The sequence below is a fragment of the Histomonas meleagridis genome, assembly GCF_020186115.1.
Source record: "Histomonas meleagridis strain 2922-C6/04-10x chromosome Unknown scaffold_143, whole genome shotgun sequence".
Lineage (NCBI taxonomy): Eukaryota > Parabasalia > Tritrichomonadida > Dientamoebidae > Histomonas > Histomonas meleagridis.
This window is the reverse complement of record NW_027150929.1, coordinates 200,550-221,866: the sequence shown is the minus strand read 5'-3', so window position 1 is coordinate 221,866 and position 21,317 is coordinate 200,550. Positions and strand designations below refer to the sequence as shown.

At 31.1% G+C, this 21,317-nt stretch overlaps 8 protein-coding genes across 8 annotated transcripts; 3 read left to right on the top strand and 5 right to left on the bottom strand.

The window, feature by feature from the left end:
- Window positions 1–256: 256 nt before the first annotated feature.
- Window positions 257–1,162, bottom strand: GO595_009931 (radial spoke head protein 9-like; the record flags this gene model as incomplete). The annotated part of the gene is made up of 1 exon (XM_067923671.1): window positions 257–1,162. One exon carries the CDS (start codon window positions 1,160–1,162, stop codon window positions 257–259), a length of 906 nt encoding a protein of 301 aa, XP_067769880.1.
- Window positions 1,163–2,677: 1,515 nt separating this feature from the next.
- Window positions 2,678–5,384, bottom strand: GO595_009930 (TKL family protein kinase; the record flags this gene model as incomplete). The annotated part of the gene is made up of 2 exons (XM_067923670.1): window positions 2,678–2,706; window positions 4,088–5,384. 2 exons carry the CDS (start codon window positions 5,382–5,384, stop codon window positions 2,678–2,680), a joined length of 1,326 nt encoding a protein of 441 aa, XP_067769879.1.
- Window positions 5,385–7,716: 2,332 nt separating this feature from the next.
- Window positions 7,717–8,634, bottom strand: GO595_009929 (uncharacterized protein; the record flags this gene model as incomplete). The annotated part of the gene is made up of 1 exon (XM_067923669.1): window positions 7,717–8,634. One exon carries the CDS (start codon window positions 8,632–8,634, stop codon window positions 7,717–7,719), a length of 918 nt encoding a protein of 305 aa, XP_067769878.1.
- Window positions 8,635–9,154: 520 nt separating this feature from the next.
- On the bottom strand, window positions 9,155–10,414 carry GO595_009928 (Actin-like protein 3; the record flags this gene model as incomplete). The annotated part of the gene is made up of 1 exon (XM_067923668.1): window positions 9,155–10,414. One exon carries the CDS (start codon window positions 10,412–10,414, stop codon window positions 9,155–9,157), a length of 1,260 nt encoding a protein of 419 aa, XP_067769877.1.
- Window positions 10,415–10,563: 149 nt separating this feature from the next.
- Window positions 10,564–11,856, top strand: GO595_009927 (translation initiation factor eIF-2B subunit delta; the record flags this gene model as incomplete). The annotated part of the gene is made up of 1 exon (XM_067923667.1): window positions 10,564–11,856. The coding sequence occupies one exon, from the start codon at window positions 10,564–10,566 to the stop codon at window positions 11,854–11,856; it is 1,293 nt and encodes a 430-aa protein (XP_067769876.1).
- A 1,329-nt stretch (window positions 11,857–13,185) lies between these two features.
- Window positions 13,186–14,232, top strand: GO595_009926 (mitochondrial inner membrane protein required for protein import; the record flags this gene model as incomplete). Its single annotated transcript, XM_067923665.1, has 1 exon — window positions 13,186–14,232. The coding sequence occupies one exon, from the start codon at window positions 13,186–13,188 to the stop codon at window positions 14,230–14,232; it is 1,047 nt and encodes a 348-aa protein (XP_067769875.1).
- Window positions 14,233–15,216: 984 nt separating this feature from the next.
- Window positions 15,217–15,759, top strand: GO595_009925 (60S ribosome subunit biogenesis protein NIP7-like; the record flags this gene model as incomplete). Its single annotated transcript, XM_067923664.1, has 1 exon — window positions 15,217–15,759. The coding sequence occupies one exon, from the start codon at window positions 15,217–15,219 to the stop codon at window positions 15,757–15,759; it is 543 nt and encodes a 180-aa protein (XP_067769874.1).
- A 225-nt stretch (window positions 15,760–15,984) lies between these two features.
- On the bottom strand, window positions 15,985–16,449 carry GO595_009924 (40S ribosomal protein S18; the record flags this gene model as incomplete). The annotated part of the gene is made up of 1 exon (XM_067923663.1): window positions 15,985–16,449. One exon carries the CDS (start codon window positions 16,447–16,449, stop codon window positions 15,985–15,987), a length of 465 nt encoding a protein of 154 aa, XP_067769873.1.
- Window positions 16,450–21,317: the final 4,868 nt, after the last annotated feature.

Below are 21,317 nucleotides of genomic sequence, written 5' to 3'. Positions count from 1 at the left end.
GCCAGACATCATTGTGTTCATTTGGTTTCCTGTTTTTCAAGCCTTATTACGGCTAAAAATGACAAACAAAGTGAATATTGAACTCATTTTAATCGTCCTAAAATTTTGTAAATTTCTCTATATAGAAAATATTGGGAAATTTAATGCTTTTTATTTGGGAATATCATCTTATTTTTTATGCCTTTAAGAGTGGCATTCATACTTCATGAAAAGATAAAAAAAAATAAATTATTTCATGTTTGGAATTTAATCAAATTTATTCAGATGCAAAAAGGAAGTCTGTATTTCGCTTTCCATTACCAAGATAAACTGTTCCCCAATGAGGGCCCTTCGAAATGAAGCACAATCCTGGCCATAACTTTGATGTGATTTTTGTCACATTGCTGTATTTCTCTGATGAAATTGACCATCCGCGTGAAGGAAGGTCATCTGAGAGCAAAGGCATCGATTCCACTATAGCATTTGGTCGAATGCCTTCTCTTGAGGCCGATTTTTGTAGTCTGCAAAAATCATCAAGCGTTGCATCTGATGAAACACCTTTGAAAAGAGGATTAAAAGCGACAGAATTTGCAGATTTCCATATCAAAGAGTCTTGTGGGAAAATGAGACCATTTTTGTCAATGAGGTGAACAAGACAAGCAATTCTTTGATCTTCACTTATTTGTATTTCCTCGAATTCAAGAAGATCTTCTTCTTCTTGATCCTCCTCTTCTTCTGTGGCTTTCTCTTCAACTTGTTCTTCTTCCTCTTCTTCTTCATTTCGAGGTTTGGGCGGAATTAATGGAGTTATATCCTTGAATGGAATAGGACGTCTTGGATGATAAACAAGTTCTTTGCTTAGTGGGTTTCCTGTAATTGGCTTTCTTATGTGTGATGTGTGAAATAATAATTCTTTTGTGACTAATGGAAGACCAAACCAGGAAACAGCATCGAGCGATGCATAATATGTTTTTTCACCTAGAAGACCTCCTGTGTAACAAACAATAATTAAATAACTTCGAGATGTACCTGTGATTTTTCCCCAAAAATGATACAAATCATGATTTTGTTTTTCTGCTAAAATAGGAACAGAAGATTTCATTGCGATAATTTCTTGTGGTAAAGGAGCTCTCCCAATTCCGAAGAATTCCTTTGATAAATCATTAATCCAAGAAAACTCCATCTAGTTCCAACGAATAAAACCGCCAATTAAGGCACCCCAAAAATAGTAAAAGATTTTTTAAATAATCATTATTTATTGTATTAATATAATTAATCCTATGTTTTTTATTATAAAGTTTTTTTTTGCAAAAAATTCTTTCCAATTTTTATCAAAAAAACCAATAAAAAAATAGTAAGCAGTTTTTGTGAAAACATTTATCCACAATTTAGGAGATACTAACTTTTAAATGTTTAAATATAATAGCATGCAAATGAAAAAATTATGTTAAAAATCAAAAGGAATTTGCCATATAATATTTATAGATTTTACAACCAAAAATAATCAATTAAATCTACGAAAATTTCCAAATATTATAAATGATGAAAGCACCTTATTAAAAAAATTCTCAACAATATTTACTCTGTGGAAGAAGGTGTGAAACCTAGAAAATGTTCGCCAATTTTCTTGAATTACTTAAGTAAAAAATTTCGTATTGTATGTTTCTCTAACTTGCAAATAAATTTCTAGAACGATTTGTTTGCCGACAATTTAGCATTTTGCAGTTTTAAAAATATAGAGAGATCGAAAATCAAATCATTTTATAATGGAAAACATTAGACATAAAAATATTCATAAAAACAGAAGAAAAGTTAAAGCTGCTGTAGCTTGAAAAGATTAAATGCAATTTCAATAAATTGATGAGTAATGATACCAAGAACAAATAGAAACCACAACAAGAATATTGCTCGGGCCTCTTTTATTAAAAAATAAGGATGAGTAAAAATGATTCAGTTGTTTTTGCAAAAATTTTTTCTGAGGGAAAAAAGCAACAACTTTGTTCTTAAATAACCGTCTGAACACACAACCAGATATCATTTTGTGTTGTTTACATTTTAAGTGACTCAAACGGTTGGTAATTTCAATAGACAGAAAATTATGACAGTTGTTGTTGGGTTTTGTTCTCAATCACAGTGCCTTTGTTGATTAAAATACACTATATCAAAGAATTGATTCCCGGACATGAAATTAATCAATCACAACATAACTTTTAATTTGTGAAATATTTTTATTATTGCGTGAAATTGTTGAATCTTTTAAGGAACTCAAAAACCCCAGAAATTACAACGTTAAAAACTTGTCTTCAATGTGACATTGTTAACCTCGAATTTGAGAATGATAATTTCAACGAACAGAAAATCGAAAGGGTCAATAGGTTATTTTTTGGATTTGATATTGTTTGGGTTCAACAGCCAGCAATTTCTCACAATTATTTCACAGTGACATGTTCGACTATGTAAGAATTGAATTTATGTGTTTATACGTATCACTTTACATAAATGATGTATAATGATTTTATCCAATTTCAATTAATTGAATACAAATAAATTTGTAATAAAAAATCGTCACATAAATTCACGCCAGATGAATACAAGAAATTACTTGAATAGGTTGGAATGAGAAATACCCAAATTGGCATGAAATTTCAAAATTAATGCCTGGTAAAAGTAACCGCCAATGCAGAGAGTGATATCATCATTATTTAGCTCCCGGCTTATCTCGTGGACCTTGGACAGAAGAAGAAGATCAATCTATTATTTCATTGTATAAAAAATATGGGCCAAATTGGGCACTCATAGCTGAACATTTCCAATGTAAAAGAACTAATAACTCTATAAAAAACAGGTTTAACAACCATTTCAAAAAGAAAATTAACGCATGCCCAATTGTTTACAATGATACAGAACTTCAAGATCCATTGGCCATCTACACCTTATTTGATTGTAGAAAAATCCTTGATGAGTTATACGATTTTTGAAGAAGTTTCTTATTATATATAAAAGCGGAGTTTAATCTAAATATCAAAAAAGTTTTTTTCTTGTTTAATAACATTAAAAATATATATTAAAAAAAGTTTACTTTATTTCTATTATATTTTCTGTATTACAATTTTATTTTTAATCTAATTCTATATTTTTTCTGTCAGCTTTAAAAACATTTCTGCATCTTCTTTTATGTCAGAATCGATTTCCAAATGTTTTTGTGCAATTGGAATCAAACAATTAAATTCTTCCAGATATTTGAATTTTGCGATTTTTCCAATTATTTCATAAGCGAACTTATAATACTTCATCTTATTCAATTTAATCACTTCTTCTAAATAAAATTTTATAAATTCGGAATCTTTAATTTCATTAATTAGAATTTCATCAATTTCAATTCTCTGTAAAATTTCGTTAATTATTTTCAATGGCTTCCGATCGTTCGTAACGTTTTCCTTTATATAATTCAGTAAAACCGCAAAAGTACATTTAATTTTTGTGAATTCCTTTCGAAAACTGGAATTTGAGAGCAGCAAAATCAAAATTTGAATTTTAAAATTTACGTTGAATTCGTGTGATAAAACTTCGTTAAAATGTTCGACGAAATTTTCATCGAATTTGCATTTTTCGCATAATTTCAAGTATGCCAATTCTGACCATTTTGTATCATCATATTTAAAAAGTATTTTTTCCATTAATTCTACATTAATATCATTTATCACATCTGTAATCGCAATGTACTTCAACGCCAAAATTGCGTTTTTTTCATCGCTCAAATGTCTCGACAACAATTTCGAACATAATTCGATCGACATTGAGTTCTTATAAAGAGTGAATATTATCGAATAAGTATAATCAATGATATTATTATCATCTGAGCTTAAGCAAAGTTCGAATATTCGTTTGCATTCATTAATTTTATCTTCGAAGAAGTCGAAGTTATTCAGAATTAATCTAAATATCGTTTGCAAAACAATTTTCTCGGCTCCGTTCATTATGAACTTTTCCGATTCATTCAATAACAATTCGGTTACAAATTTTTTCATTTCGTTATTAACATTCGAATCATTATTAATTATTATCGAAAACAAACGACAAATTTTAATTGAGTTAAATTGTATTAAACTCTTTAAAGTGTATATAAGTTCAAGTGATATCGAATTCGGATATTTCTCGAATATCGGAATGAGTATTGATAACGATATCTCTTTAAGCTCATTCCGATTAAACGGAAGCTTAATAAAGTCATCGATTTCGACGTATTGTAAAAGACATTTCTCATTTTCAGTAATAATATATAAAAGTCCATATAACGCAGGCAACAAAATCGTTGTCGCTTCTTCGCTTTCGATCATTTCTAAAATGACCGAATAAAAAGTGCGACAATTGTTTTCGTTTAACCCTTCGATGTATTGAAGGATCTCTTTCGAGTCTTGCTTAAGAAAGATTTGCTTGACATGTTCAACGGAATTGTTTCGCGTTTCTTTTAACGTGATGTCAATTGTTCGTTTCCAGTTTTCAAGTTTCTCTTGTATGAAATGTATCGATGAGTCTGTGGCCCCTTCGAAATATACCTTTTTGTGAAGGAACTTGTCTAAAATGGCCGAAAATGTGGGACGCTTGTCTGGATTAGGATGCCAGCAAAGGCGAATAAGCTTCTTGAGGCTAATTGGAGCGGTGGTAGGGATTGGAGGTCGTTCTTGATTGACGACCATCTCTGGGATTTGTTCGCTTTTGACGCCTTTAAAAGGAACTTGACAGGTCTCTAGCTCCCATAGAAGCACTGCAAATGAATAAACATCAACTTTGTTGGAAAATGTGCTGTTCGTAAATAACTCTGGAGCCATCCATGCAAGTGTACCAACACGATTGGTTGGGGATGTGGGCTCATCTGAATCAATGTCTAAAAGTTTTGATGCACCAAAATCACAAATTACTGGTAAATAATCATTATCTAATAGAACATTAAGAGATTTTAGATCTCGATGAATAATGTTTTGATCATGTAAAGCTGCCATGCCAGCAGCAATTCCGATGGCAATTTTGTTTTTTTGATCACCTGTTAATGGTTCAATGGAATAGTGAAGTGCATTCCAAAGTGATCCATTAGGAATATGTTCGGTGATGATTGTGTATGGAAATCGATTAGTAAATCCGATAAATTTTAATAAGAAAGGATGATTATAACATTTGGATAAAACTTGTATTTCATTGCAATATAATGTTAATTGTCGTTCGTTTAATGCTTGGTACTTGCTTTCTTTGATTGCTACTAATTGATTTGTTTTACTTGAAGTTGCAAGATAAACAATACCAGTTGCCCCTTTTCCAATTTCTTCTTTAATCACAAAGTCGCTAAGGTTAACTAGCTTGTCATGAAGTTCCTCTTGGAGTTTTTCGAATAGCTCAACAATTTCTTCCATCGAAGATTCTCTTTGCTTCAAGAGCAAGCTCCAACTGACGCTTACTTTTTGAATTGAATTCTATGTTTTATATCCATCCTCCACCCTCTGAAATTTGAATATAGTTCAAAATTTTCCAATATAATAATCGGTTATTTTCAAAGAAATTTCTTTTACTTTTCAATGTTATTCTTGTATTTTTTGGACTGAACTAAGAGTCTTTCGGCACATTGGGCAGAACTTTAATTTATCCTTATTATCTTGATAACACTTTGAACAAAGAGAAACATGTTGACAAGGCAAAAATACATATTCTGCATTTTCACTTTGACAAAATACACAAATTCCTGCATTTGATGAACTTATTTCAATCCCACGCGATTTGTTCATCAAATTGTTTATGACGAAATCTGTTAATTCTTTACGTAATGTTGGAGGTGCTGCATCAACACCAGTAATTCCTTCGTTATTTGTAATCGTATGATCACAACCAGAACTAATTAAGTATTGACATATTTCGCCGTAATTATTTGCAGCTGCCAAATGAAGTGGAGTTCGTTAAAAAATTAATTAACACCAAAACGAATAATCAAATTTGTTGGTCTTGTGCATCAATAAAAGCACCTTTTGAAAGAAGATATTCGATCATTTCAAACCTTCCGTATTGAGCTGCAAGATGTAAAGGCGTTGTATTGTAAACGTGATAGAAAAATTAAAAAAATGATTTAAACCCAATTTTGCGCATTAACATCGCACCCTTTATCAATAAGAGCAGTAGCAATTTCTATGTTTCCGCGTTCAGCTGCATCATGAAGAGGTGTTCGTTATAAATTAAATAAATTTTGTCATTACATGTAACATTTGCTTCACTACCATTTTCAAGTAGGAAATGAACTAATTCTTTATTATTGTTATCAACAGCATAAAAAATTGGTGTCTTTGGTTAAACATAAAGAAATTTGAATAATAGAAAAGAAACATGAAATTAAATTAATTAATACTATCTCTAAGATTACAGTCACCGCCTTTTTCGAAAAGCAACTTAAATAATTCTGTGTTTTCTGTAGCTAAGTGTAATGGTGCAATACCAATTAAAACAAAAAAACATTTGCATAATTAATTAAAGAACATTTAATTGATTAGGATTAGGATTTTTTTCAAGAATGATTTTAACAATTGGTATTGATTTTTTTTCTGTGGCAAGATAAAGGAGTGATTTCGATTCAAAAAAAAGAAATATTCAATAAAACAAATATACTCCAAAAAACAAAGAAAAACTGCATTAATATCATTAATCTGTTCTAGTGCATTTTTGAATGCATCTTCATCTTCGTCATTAATTGCTTTTATAGCAGCTTTCATTCGGAAATACGTTAAAATACGTTATTCCCAAATTAAATTACTCTGTCAAAGATAGATCAAAAAACAAAGAATTCATCAAAGTATAGACAACTTTTAGGATATTATAATGCTATTAATGAATGTTATCACTTCAATTAATAAAATTCATAATAAAAAAACCAAAAGATGTATATGAATAATTAATTTTCGGTGAAAACAAAATCAGTAATAGTCATTGACCAGTTATAGAACCGTTAGGTGATTCAAATTTGTGTTGAGCTCATTTCAAAAATTACGACTTTTTGATAAAGTGACACAAAAAGTTTTCAGTGATTTGCCAAAAGAGACAAACCACGTTGAAAGTAGCACAATGAGTAGTTCTATAAAATCCCGCAAAAAAATACGAATACAAAGGTGCTCAAATTTTGAGTCACCTCAAGAAGCACCAAATTATGATACCTATATTGATGCATTTTTTAATAAATCAAATTTCTCACTTAGATCTTTTGCAATGGGATTACCATATTTTGAAACATCATCTCAATACAATTCAAGCTCACAAGCAATAGTTAACGATATTATAGCTGGAAGGTTAACACCATTAGTTCTTCAATTATTTGAAGGTGTTGATCCGAATACGATTGGAGATTCTATTCCGTGCTTTGTAACTGACAGTAGACAGAGTATATTAATCAAGTACAGTATAACTCTTGACAAAGATCAAGTTCCAGAAAGAAAATCTCAAAATGAGTCGTCAATCAAATCTTTCCATGCATATAAATTATCCGATAGCAATTTTAATATATTTCCAGACGAAAAAGAAATAGATACACAAAGGCCTATATCCGAAGATTCATGAAATGTATAATAAATTATAAACATTTTATAAATTTTTATTTATCAGAACGCATCAAATTCGTTTTAATTTTGACATATTTCATCAAACAAAAATATATTGTTCGAAAACAAATAATATATTTTTAGATAGAAATTAGTATTGTGAACACACAAATTAGAAATCGGTTTCATCTGAGGATGAGTCTGTATCAAAGGTAGTCATAGGAAGCTTAACAATCGAATTTCGTGATCTTTCTGATTTCCGAGATTTCGGTTTAACCGAAGGAGTACGAGACCGTACAACTCGACGTACCTCTGTCTCCAACGATTTGGATGATACAATTAAGCTTAGAAGTTGATCACTTTCATCTTGAGAAAATTTATTATCTTCTTTATCCCAAACTCGTGGAGGCCAAAACGTTGGTACCTTTTGAGGATATACCTTACATTCATAATTTTGATATTTTTCGATTTCAAATGGTAATAAATTTAAATCTTCTGATTCGTCAGCAGCATCAATACAATAAGCAGGATGTCCATATTTCTTATCAATGCCATTAATTATTCTGTATTCGCAAACTTCTAACCGATGATGTTCTTTCACAATATCAAAATGAAAATCTGATCTTGGAGATGGAATTTCAGGATGATCGTCATGTTCGTAAACAGTCCAATCTGGTGTCTGAATTCTTCTTATTTCTGAAGGATTAATGATAATTCTTTGTCTTTTTTCGTATATTGATTTTTTTGGAGGTTCTTTAATTTTTAAAGGTTTTTGAACTTTCGTTTTTGCGCGCTGCTGTTCATTATTTGATTTTTTTTGTTTTGTTCTTTGTTTGTTTTGTTTTGATTTTTTTTGAGTATTTGATGAAGTTGGTGAAGCATTATTTTGTTGTCCTATCGCAGATATTGATCTAGCCAATGTTGATAACGCTTTTGGGTTTTTAAAGTTTTTCAAAAATGTCGATAAAATGTTTTGCCAAGCTTCATCACCCTCCTTTCCACTCACAGATGATGAGTAATGGGCTGCCACGGCATCAGTATCGCAGGTAGGGGGCGTTGGCTGAAGATTGATTTTCTCTGACGCCTGCATTTGCATTTGACGAATCCTCTGAAATTTTCTGATTATTCGATAAAAGCCTTTGAAAAAGCTGTAATCCAACCAAACAAGTTGGACGGATTTCTGCCCATAATTTTATCCTGACCAAAACCATTGGTATTTGTTTCCTACCATCAATTTGTTTTTCTTTTTTGGTAAAAATGTAACATGATTAATTTATTTGATCAATGATAATCATTATCTCCTTAAAATCTAAGTGTTTTTAGCTTATTAATTGTTCCTCAAACTTATATTTCGAGTGTATCATTCATCAATTTGTGGAAATTGATATAAATTTCAAATTGATGAAATTGAATAAAAATAGCCAAAGTATTCGTCGTATCTATAGCTCCCGTCAACCCTACGGCCGAATGGCATTTGTTCCCCTCTATAGCTCAGGAAAAAACGCAATTTCAAATCGAAAAATAATAATATTTCGGTTTTATTGAAAAAATGCCGGCTAAAAGTGACGCACATCAAAGATGAATAAAACTTTTGATTTATTAATTGGCTTTTAGACAGCACTGTCACCAAACATTGCACTTGCGCGTGCAATCGATGGGCCAACCTCATCGTATTGTTGTTTGGTATGACATTTCCTTAAGAATGCTTCGCCTGTTTGTGCAAGCATAGCACCACCATACCAAACTGCATATTGTTGACGTCGATGTTCAACAATCCTAACGGGGACTTTACCGGCCTCAATCTTACGATTAATTCTCTTGGATTCACGCTCTGCATTCTCTCTAAGTCTTTCATCAACAAGAACTTGAACATCGGCTTGAAGTCGACCGGCCAATCCTTTGAATGTTGTCGAACCACCGGAAAGAACAATGTTATTATACAATTGCATACGGTTGGTGATTGGTGATAATTGGATCGCGCGGTCAATAAGAACGGAAATTGGTGTTGTGTATTCATTACTGACAAGTTCTGGTGAGAACCAAACTTCTGGTGCAAGGAATCGTTCGTAACCAACTTCACATTCGAATGGTTTGCCTGTCTTTGAAGATACTCCTTGATACTTTGTGATGTATTTGGATCTATTCTTATCGAACATGGCAAATGTTGGACTTGGATGCTTGGCGACCTTGCAGAAACGCTCCTTAATCTCACGAGCTGCTGTGAAACGATCTTCTGGAGGAACTTGAGGTTCACGATCTTTCAAGAGATCGGCGATGAAAAGAGTCATTTCACGACCTGCGACAGGTACGTGTTGAATTGCGTTAGAGATTGGGTAACCTTCGACAACAGGGATAACATGAGTAACACCATCACCAGAATCAACAACACAACCAGTTAATGATTTTTGACCTTCTTTGGACCATGAAGCAGCAATTGCAAGCATAGCTTGCATACCGATGTAAAGGTAAGGAACGTTGAAAGTTTCGAACATAATTTCGGCTGTGAATTCACGGTTATCTGGGGAGTTTAATGGTGGCTCAGTTAAAAGAACTGGGTGATCTTCTGGCTCACAACGGAGGTATTTGAAGAGACATTGTTCCCACATTTGTTCGATTTTATCCCAATCTTCGATTTGACCGTGCTTCATTATGTTGTGGTTTGGGTAAAGGGTTTGATTTTGGATCGCTTCGTAACCGATGTAAAAATCAAGATCCTCTGTTCCTGTCATTTGAGCCTGGGAGACATTTTTAAGATCTCTGTTTCCAATTAATGTAGGAATGATGTAATCGGGGCGATTGTTCGTGGAATAGCCCAATTTGGTATAACCGGTACCAACATCAATGATAACTGGGGTATTGATGTTCGCCATGAATGTGAAATACCGTTTTATTCAAAATTTCTGAAAAACCGCTCATTGGTGGACAAATCAAAATGGCAGGTGCACCCCAAAAATAGTCTATCGTAAAAAGTGACTTTCTCTTTTTTCTTGGACCAAATCGTTAACCGAATTTTAATTTAATGTCGGAAGTTCAATCCCAACAAGCAAATCAACAAAAGAAAACTCAAAGGAGACAAACAAAGGATAACAATGTGCAGCGTAAACAGCAAAATCAAAAACAACAAAGAAATCAACAACAAAATCAACAGCAAAGAAATCAAGCTCAACAAAAACAACAAGCTCAAAATAATCAATCCCAACAAAATGGTGATGCCCCTGAAAAACAAATTTCCGAAATTTCCGTACTATTCCCTCATATTCCAGTGATTCACCGTTGGACTACAGAGGAATTATTATCTCGTATGAAGCCTGCAGACAGAGATCTTGTTCACCCTGCCCTTCTTGAATTTGCTCTTCAAACTGCACAAGACGTTTCAATTGATGAAGACGAACGTACAAAAATCTTTCTAAAAATGATGATGGCTCAAATCAGAGATGAGCCTGTTGATGATCGTGGTCAAATTATTCAAAATCTCTTTTCTTTAATCAAGCGTACAATGAATTTAATTTCAATAATTCGTCTCACACCAACTACTATAGGTATTGGTAATGCTGTACGTTACATAAAGAACCAAATCATCACTGAAAATCCTCCACCTCCAGAAGTTCAACGATCTGATCTTCTTGATGCTATTCAAAGTTTTATTGATGATAAAATTAACGAAGTCAGTAACTTCCTTTCTAAGACTACAGCCGATACCATTGTTGATGATGATGTCATTCTTACTTATGGTTGGTCACCATTAATATGTAAAGCATTTCGTATTGCTGCATCACAAGGTAAAAAGTTCCGTGTAATTGTTGTTGACTCACGTCCTAATTTCCAATCACGACGTCTTGTTGAAGAGATCTCTGATCTTGATGTCAAATATGTTTTAATTAGCGGACTTAGCTATGTTATGCCTGAAGTTAAGAAAGTTCTCATTGAACCCTGTGGTATATTATCAAATAATGCTGCACAAACTCCAGCTGGAACAGCAATGATTTCAATGGTTGCGTCTGATTGTAATGTCCCAGTCTTCTTCGTTTGTGGCTCCTATAGGTTCGTCAGCGATGTTCGAATCGACGCATTAGCAAAGAACGAAATCATTGGAAAAGAGTTTATCGAAAAAGTGCCAAGCGATGAAACAAAAACCGATCAAGAGTACTTAGCGTTAAATTATGATATAACGCCCGGAGAATACGTGGATTTGGTGATTTGCGAGTTGGGCAACATACCATTGAATTCAATCTCAACAAATATTAAATATATCCAGGAATCATATACAATGTTCTCAAGAACAAAAGCTAAAACAAAGAGTCAAACAAAGTAAATCATCATGTGAATAATGAAAACCATTTTTTAATAGAGTCCAAACATTAATAAACATTTATTTCTCAATGTTGAAGATTTTATTACACAAATACAAACGTTTTATGAAAATAGTTTTCAAAGCGGAACTATTGGAACAATTTATTTACAAGAAGCAACAGCTATAAATGGCGATATAGACTTCGTACCAGTGAAAAGTTTGAAGATATGACGAACGTTTAAAATATTTACTCAAAAACGTAAACTGTAAAATAAAGTACTCAAAATCAGAAAGTAAATTCACGTTGAAGGATTACAATAAATTGGTTTTAAAAAAACTTTGGCGATTTTTAATCACAAATTCGATTTGCTATAATATATGTTATTTTGTGATATGATAATCATTTGATTTTTTTTGATTTATAAATTAAAAAACGATTTTATTATAACTCAGAAACTTTTTTCATGTAAAGTACAGCGTGTACTGTTGGCTGCTTTTGGTTTATGGTGAGTTAAATATGTAACCAATGATTACTTATTTTTTGAAAATATTTGAGGAATTTTTTGTTAATTACCATTAATTTATTGTAAAAACTAATTCAGTTGTATGATAAATTAATGGTCTTTTTGAATTTTTTAGTAATGATAATTTTAAAAATTAGAAATTATAACATTGTATGAAAATAAATTGCATACAATTGCTATGTTTGACTGAGGAAGAGCATATATTGCTTCCAAATTGTTTAATTAGCTGTATTTTTTGTTATTTTTGAAGATTTATCATGATGATCATCAGCACATTCAATTCCAAAAGATTTCAATAGTCGTTGGATTAATTCGTTCAATTTTCTTGTTTTTGAATACCTAAAAATCGAGCTTTTTAAGTACTCTGAATTTGCATATTACACTTTGAAATTTGAAATAAAAGTGTACACAAATCTTTCAATCCAATTCAGATGGGTTGAAGGCGCCCCTATTGCTTTGATCGTTTTGTATTGATGTACTTTATTTTCTTCTACTTTTTGATAAAAGAAACAGAGTGTTTATTTGTTTACAAATTAAGAAGAAGGGGGATTAAATTTCGCGTTTAATGCCAAAAGAAGCAGAAATTCAAAAAGATCAAAATATCTTTATATCTATATTAAAGCTTTTCCCGATGTTTTTTCTCATTTTATACGTATATTACAAAACTTATTCTTTTCACGAATTATCGGGCATTCATACCGTTTTTAGAATTGTCTCACATAAATGTTTTGATCTTCAATACAAACTTTGGGAAGATTTCATCAAAAATAATCTGACCAAAGATGAAATCGAAAATATTTTGTCCTCATATTATCCTTATGACACAATGCATCAAAAAGTCTTTTTCTTCGACCCCAAACGTGACAAGCCATTAAAGCATGATGAGCACGGATTATATGGCACAGATGAAATACAAAAAATAATTTATGAAAACCAATTCCCGAAGGACTGCAGCGAAAGGGATTTCCTTTTAATTCCCGGCGGCTGGTATACTGGAATTGGTGCTTATGTTCATGTCATTGGTAGTTATATTGCGCGCGGCATTGAACTTAATCGTACAGTTGTTTATGACACCAAAGATAATCACAGGTTTTTAAATTGTCCACAATGTTCAGGTAGTAATGGTTTTGATTGTTATTTCCAACCCGTATCATCGTGTAAATTTACGAAAGAAGAAATCAATTATTCTGATCCTAAGTTCATGCGAATCATCGAACATCCTCAAGCAGCGTTACCTGAATCAGTCCGATCTGTAATGCAACGAATAGCCATTCCACCAGAATTACATTCTTTTTATTGGCGGGTACAATCAGCGTATTTCATAACGCGTTTTAGTGACAACTTAACAAAATGGGTCAAAGAGTTTCGAAACAAAGCGTTAGTTAATCCTAAAGATCATTATGATGTCTCAATGCACATTCGTAAAGGCGACAAATATCTCGAGATGAAACTCATTGATACATCGAAATATTTATATCCATTGGAAGTGTTAAACAAATTGATTCGAAAGGATAAAATTTCGGTGTTCATAAGTAGCGATGACCAACAGCCGATCGATTACTTCTTGAAGTTTAGGGACCGATTCGATATATCATATTACAACTTCAGTAGAAGAAAAGGAGGATTCGACCTTTGGAAAATTAATGACTTCTTCGATATGTCGTTGAGCTCCTTCGCGAATTTGGAAGAAGCGGTAAACGCCGATTACGTAATAGGAACGTTGAGTAGTAATTGGAACAGACTCATATTGGAGCTGAACATGCAGTATTACCCAAACGCAACAAAATTCCCGTACCTTGAAGTGGGCGATGTACAGTGTCTAACGCCTTATCAATGCGAAGTCTGTAATAAAACTTTGAACTTTGGATGGTGATATATAAATAAAATATAAATTTCTTTCGAAAAAATTTTGTTTTAAAATAAATAATATAAAGTAAATAATTTGAAGAAGTAATAATGTGAAGAAGTAAATAATTTGATGAAGTAAATTATTTGAAGAAGTAAATAATTTAAAAGTAAATAATTTGAAGAAGTAAATAATTTAAAAGTAAATAATTTGAAGAAGTAAATAATTTGAAAGTAAATAATTTGAAGAAGTAAATAATTTGAAGAAGTAAATAATTTAAAAGTAAATAATTTGAAGAAGTAAATAATTTGAAGAAGTAAATAATTTGATGAAGTAAATTATTTGAAGAAGTAAATAATTTGAAGAAGTAAATAATTTGAAGAAGTAAATAATTTGATGAAGTAAATTATTTGAAGAATATAAAATTCGATTACGTAAAAAAAAATAAAAGTATTTATGATGTGAAGAAAAGAATTCATGCGTATCGAGACAATAACAAAAGATAGTTAAGAGTTTGGTGCTGTAAATTTTTTATTTATCTTCGAATACGGTTTTTTGATAATTATGTGATTTTTGGAAATTAATAGTATGTCGCAATTTTTACATTTATTGAATCAACTATACTTCCTTATATAATAATTTTGTGTATTTCGTTATTTGCTTTTTAGTATTCCTTAAATTTGAAAATGTTTTGAATACCTTGTCACTTTTCAAGTTTCTTTTGCTTCATAAGAGAATGAAGAAATGAGTAACTTTAATGCTTTTCTTATAGCGCGTCAAACAAAAAAAGGATAAAAGTGTATGGAATACAACATTTTTTTCCTACATAATATCAATTTTAAAACATAAGAAAAACAAAAGAAATATATTTCCGACTAATAAATTAATAAATTTATCCAATACATAAACCATAAAAAAGCATATAAACATAGACGAATTTTTTTAGAAAATTTGCTCCTTGATTTAAAATTTGAATAAACGGCTTCTTGATGGTCGTTCGCAAAATCTCAAATGCGTCCATTACGGAATGAAGAGGCAAGAATTTTCTTCGAAAAACTAAACCAATTCATTGGAAACAACGCAGAACTTTTGCTTAAACGTGATGGTCAAGATTGGACTTTTAGGGTTCATAAAGATCGTGTATATTATTTACGAAAACAATTAGCTGATTTATGCCCACCATTTCAATCTAAACTCCTTCTTTCAGCAGGGATTTGCATGGGAAAGTTTACTCACAAAGGCAGATTTTTCCTTCATGTTACATCACTTTCAGTTATTGCACCAATTGCTCAAGCTAAAGTTTGGATCAAGCCATCCGCTGAAATTGGTTTTCTTTATGGTCAACATATTTTAGCAGAAGGTGTTCAAAATATTGATGAAGGTGTAAAAAGAAATGATGGTGTTGTTGTTTACAATGCAAACAATCTTCCCATTGGCCTTGGCGTTGCTCTTCAATCTAGTGTTGCGTTACGTAAGGCCTTACCTACGATTCATGCTGTTGCACGTATTGGTGATCTTGGAGAATACCTTCGTGACGAAAGCACAATCACATAATTGGTTATAAAAATATAATTTTAGAGTTTTTTAACTTATTCTTTTTTCTAATAGCCGATCTTCTCTTCAATGAAGAATGTCTCTTTTTATATTTATGTTTTAAAGAATTTTTTACACGATCACCAATTTATGGTAATTATAATTTAAAAGAAAAATAGATCGATCTATCATTAATGATACCCAAATTGAAACATCTTAGATTAAAAATGAAATACTTTGAAAAATTTACTTCTTGCGTTCAACACCAACTGCAACACCACGACGACCAGTTGACTTTGTGCATTGGCCACGAACCTTAAGACCAAGGCTATGACGGATACCACGCTTCATTCTCATCTTCTTCATACGTTCGATTTCGTTACGGTGGTTAGATGAAAGGTCAGTTGAGGCCCATTGAAGGTTCTTGCCGGATGCACGGTCATTTCTACGGTTGAGCATCCAAACTGGAATTCCATTTTCAACTGGATTTTGGATAATAGCAACAATACGTTCTTCTTCTTGTGATGTAAGTGTACCAGCACGTTTGAGTGGATCAAGACCAGCACGACGAGCAACAGCATGGGCAAATCTGCGTCCGAGACCAGCGATAGCAGTAAGTGCTAAGTAGAGTGGCTTACGTCCATCTACGTTTGTTGAAAGCATACGAACCATATCGCGGAATGCTGAAGGGTCAGTAACTTCTAGGGGCATTCTATTGAAAGGAGAAACCAAGTTGCCATAATTATTTATTCAGAAAAAAACGTGACAAAATAATTCTCCAGATAGACCCTACTGAAAACAAGTTTTGTCTGGTTTATTGGCTATTCAATAGTTTATTCGCGTGCAAAATCTGTTTTTCAAAAAGCAATCGATTGCTTTTAAATGAAAAATAAAAATGTCTGAAAAATTTTGAGCGTATTAAAATCTCTATTAAGAAATTTGTGTAAATTATTGATTTAACTTTTTCACTATATAACCGGTGACGTTAAATGGTTTTCTAATAATTCAATTTTTTGCCACATAATAAACCGTTCACGCAAAATTTCCACAAAAGAAAAAAATGTTCGCATAAGATCTAATTTATAAATTCTCAAATTCATTTCTTTCCTACACTTGCATGGGTGGGATATGGTCAATATTAATTTTCAAATTAATTTTTGATTTCCGTGATTTCGTTGAATTTTTCTCTCCTACGGATAAATATTTCTTCATTCCTCATCTGGATTGGATGATTTAACAATAGTTCCAACCCTGTTAATGGGACTGGTGAAATATTAATTTTGATTAATGCTGGCTGTAAAGTTTTTTCTATTAGTCCTATCACTTCCAATGAGTTCGAAATAGTGTAAAGTTTCCTTAACATTGTTTTCCTTTTCACGGTTCCATCAATGAACAAAACAGATACCCTTCTTATATCCAATGCTTCTGTTCCTAAATAATAAAACAGTTCTAAAAGCTTAACTGTAACGTTTTTAAGTTTATCATTATCATTGCAATTAAACATTTTAAAGTCAATATGAGAAAATGTTGATATTTCATCTTTGATGTTTTTTATAAAAACAGGATAAACTTTGATTCCTTTCCAAATAAAATTTTCATTTGATATTTTTTCAACAACTTTAATAGCAGTCATAACAGTAATAAAATCGTATAAGACTCTTCTTGTAATCAAATATGAATTACATAATTCTGATATTTCATATACTTTGTCTTTTGATACTTCGAACTTATGTAAGATATCTTTAATTTTTGAACATTCGTTATTGTATTCTTTTGTTGATGGAGAATTACGTGTTATTGGTGTACGTTCTAATGCCATTGTTTTTTCATCTGATGTGCTATCATTTTCACTTGAATTTTTGGGTTGAGCGGGCTCCATTGTACACCAAACTAATTCCCGAACAAAATATATAAGTTTTCTGTAGGTTATTGAATTTTTCTGTCAAGTAATTTTGATCTCTTAGAATTATTTTTAAAAATTCAATCGCATATTCAGAATAACCGCCTGAATTAAAATCTTCAACAGAAACAAAATCCACAAATTTCTCGATGCATTTTCCTTGGCGTTACGAAGAAATAAGCACCAAAATAAGCCTATATATTTAAAGGCGATCATTTCAACTGATTTGCCTCAATATTTAACAAGAGTAACAAATAATTTAAAATTATTTGATGATATTCGATAATACATTATATATATACATATGATAATAAAGAAAATCCAGTGGCTTAAAACTTTTCTGGGTGATAAATTAATATATATTGAAAGATTTAATGTAAATCAATTATATTCTTATTTTCACCCATTTATTTTGAATGTAATTGGTCGCTTTACCTCGAAGATTCATCAATCAATATAAAATATTATTAAATGTTGATATTATTTTCCATATAGAACACTTCCATCAAAGAATTTACATTGTTTTCCATATTAAATGCATTCACTATTCAATAAATAGTTTTCGTATTAATTTTTTACCATAATATTGTTTAAATGAATGTTTCTTGGTTTACACATCATTTTTATACAAAATGAAAATTGTTTTTACGTGTAAATAATGTTTTTTTTAAATCATTTATAGTAACATTTTTAATTGTCAAACCTTTTTGTGGAAAAAATCATATTTTTCTTCATGAAAGATCAATTCTTTTTTATTCATAATATGCAAAGAATCGAATTGGAAATATTATTATTATGCAAAAACTTATTAAATGTATTAAATATCTGATTAAAATGATTATGCATAAACATTCCCAAAATTCATTATTATATGTAGTATAAGATGACAATAATATTCTAACAAAATCTCTTTATGTAGAATTATTAAACAACATTAACATCATGATGTATAAGATGAATATTTAATGAAAACATATATAAAACATATCCTTAACACAGGCAATACGACTCAAATAAATTTTTCTTCATTCGTCATAAGACTTTTTTAAAGAAAAACTTCATCTCAAATTGATCCAATGCATCACTTACATTATACGCCCTCTTGTCAAGATATATCTTGACAAAGATATATGTAAAAGGAAACAAATAAAAATATATAAGAAAATTTAAATTACTTTCGCCACGAATTCTTTGTGCAAGTTGACTATTAACAAGTGGTGTTCAACTTGCAAAGGTTTGTATCTTCAAAGAGACCAAGGCAAGCTTCTGAGGCTTATTGAAGAGCTGCAATTGCTGATGATTGGAAATGAAGATCACAACCATGATGCAATTTCGTGAACATGATGTTGGAATGGAAGCTTACGAATTAAAAGATCTGTACTCTTTTGATATTTACGAATTTCACGAAGAGCAACTATAGGTGTTGGGTCTGAAACGATGTTGTTTCTTTGTTCCTTGTGAATCAACAAAAGGTGTTTACTTACGAACTGTTTGTTTTGTGTGCCTTGATGAAAAAAAAAATTTCCGCCTTTTCCACAAACAGTGTATATTAAAAATGCAAAATTTACCAACTAAAGTCGGACATTATCATATACAAAGTACTATTGGCGAAGATGAACGTTCAATAATAAAAGAATGTGTTCATCAGGAAAGTAATCAAAAATATATCTGCAAAATTATGCCAAAAAAAAAATTGATTAAAAAGACTATGAGAAACGTATCGAACTACAAAAAGAGGTCAATCAGCAACTTCACCATCCAGGCATTGTGGAAATGATTGATTTTCTTTCTGATGAAAATTATTGTTACTTTATTTTTTCATATTGTTCGAATTTTTAATGAATAAAGACCATCTTGATGAAAGTGAAGCAAAACCAATTTTCAGACAGATTCTCGAAGCTGTCCAATACATTCATTTCAATAGAATTACACATCGTGACCTCAGACTAGAAAATATTTTAAAATCACAGATTTTGAACTTGCTAATTTTGACGATAGAAATAACTTAGTTAAGACACCATGTGGAGCTCCATGCTATTCATCTCCCGAATGTATTAGTGGGCAGCCTTACAATGGGTTCACCAGTGATGTATGGAGTTGTGGTGTCATATTATACGTCATGTTAACTGAAAATAGGTTCAGGTTAATGATCCATGGCTATCATCGTGCTAAAATTAAATAATAATAATAAAATTTATAAAGTTAATTGAAGATTTCGCAGTCTTCAAAACAATAGTAATATCATTTAGGGTTGTGTATTCATGCTAAAATTACATAATATTGTTTTATATATAATGAAGTGAGTAAAGTGCAAAACAAAGAACATGCGATTTTTCTATTGCTTCTTATATAGTCCCAGTAAAAACCCTTGGTACACCAATTTTTTTCATTTAAACAATATATAAGGTGTCCCACTATGGAACATCAATGAATAAAGAAAGTTTTTATAACCGGGTAAAAAGAAAATTTTCTTTCGTTTGCAAAACTTTGAATCACTTTTTGCAAGAAGATCTTCTTATTGAAAAAAAAAATGATTTTTCATTAAGTAACTTGGGTTATTAAGCATTTTTTTTCGTGAAACGTTTAATCAATTATTTAAAGTTAATAAAAAAAGAAGAAGAAATATGTACACACAAAAAACTCATTAATAATTATCATATGATTCACATCAAATCTATTATTTATTACAACACTTATGAAAGCATCTGAATTCTGTCGACAGAATGTGGGAGTAGTCAAAATACTTTTGGTTGTGCTAAAGAGAATGTAATCATGATTAAGGTCCGTATAACTGAAAATGATTCATGTATGTCTTTTTATTATCTCCCCAGTTCTGCACTACATCAAGATGCATAGAATTGAAGAGAATGTCTGTTTCAAAATCAAATGCAATTGGTTCTGAATATTCTTTTGGAAGATCATAAGTATGCGTCGTGAAAGCCAACTCATTTCCTAAGTAAAAGGAAATCCTAAATTGGCGAATTGTTGATGATACATGAACAGAAATTGGAGAAAAAATTATATGTCGGGCTAAGCATAAAGTAATGGATCTAAATTTGAAAACTGGTGAGCCCTGCTTGGCTATAAAAGATGGAGCAATATTTGATGGAAGTTTTTCTTTTTTTCTAAATATTTGAAATGGCATTAGAAAATTAGAATATTGTTTCGTCCTTGATGAATTAATACCAACAAGAGATAATGGTATAATGCTTTCTTCTCTTGTTTTTAAAGTCTTTGAACTTGATTGATTTATTAATTCATTTAATTTTTCACGAGCTAATGTTAAATTTGACAATTCCCAAAACACCTTCACTATCTCTGGTGTTTCTTCTTTTATCGTGTTTTCTATTTCTTTAAATAAAGAAGATGTACATAATAAGATGAAGATCATTTCAAAATAGAAATGTGTATCCTAAAGTCATCATCCTCAAAAAGCTTAACTCTCTTTTACAGGCAAATCCTAAAAATATTATAATTTTACAAAAATTTTTTGAAATTATTCAATAAAAGATTTTACAGATATTTTATTATATAATCTATAAATTTAGTACCATTCTTGCTACGGCGTCTTCAGTTGTTTGGTTATAAGGTACTCCTATCATTTCTCTTATTGCTTTATCAGCTTTTTCATATTTATTCATTTGTTCTTTTACCGCATTTACAATTTCTTTAAATGTTT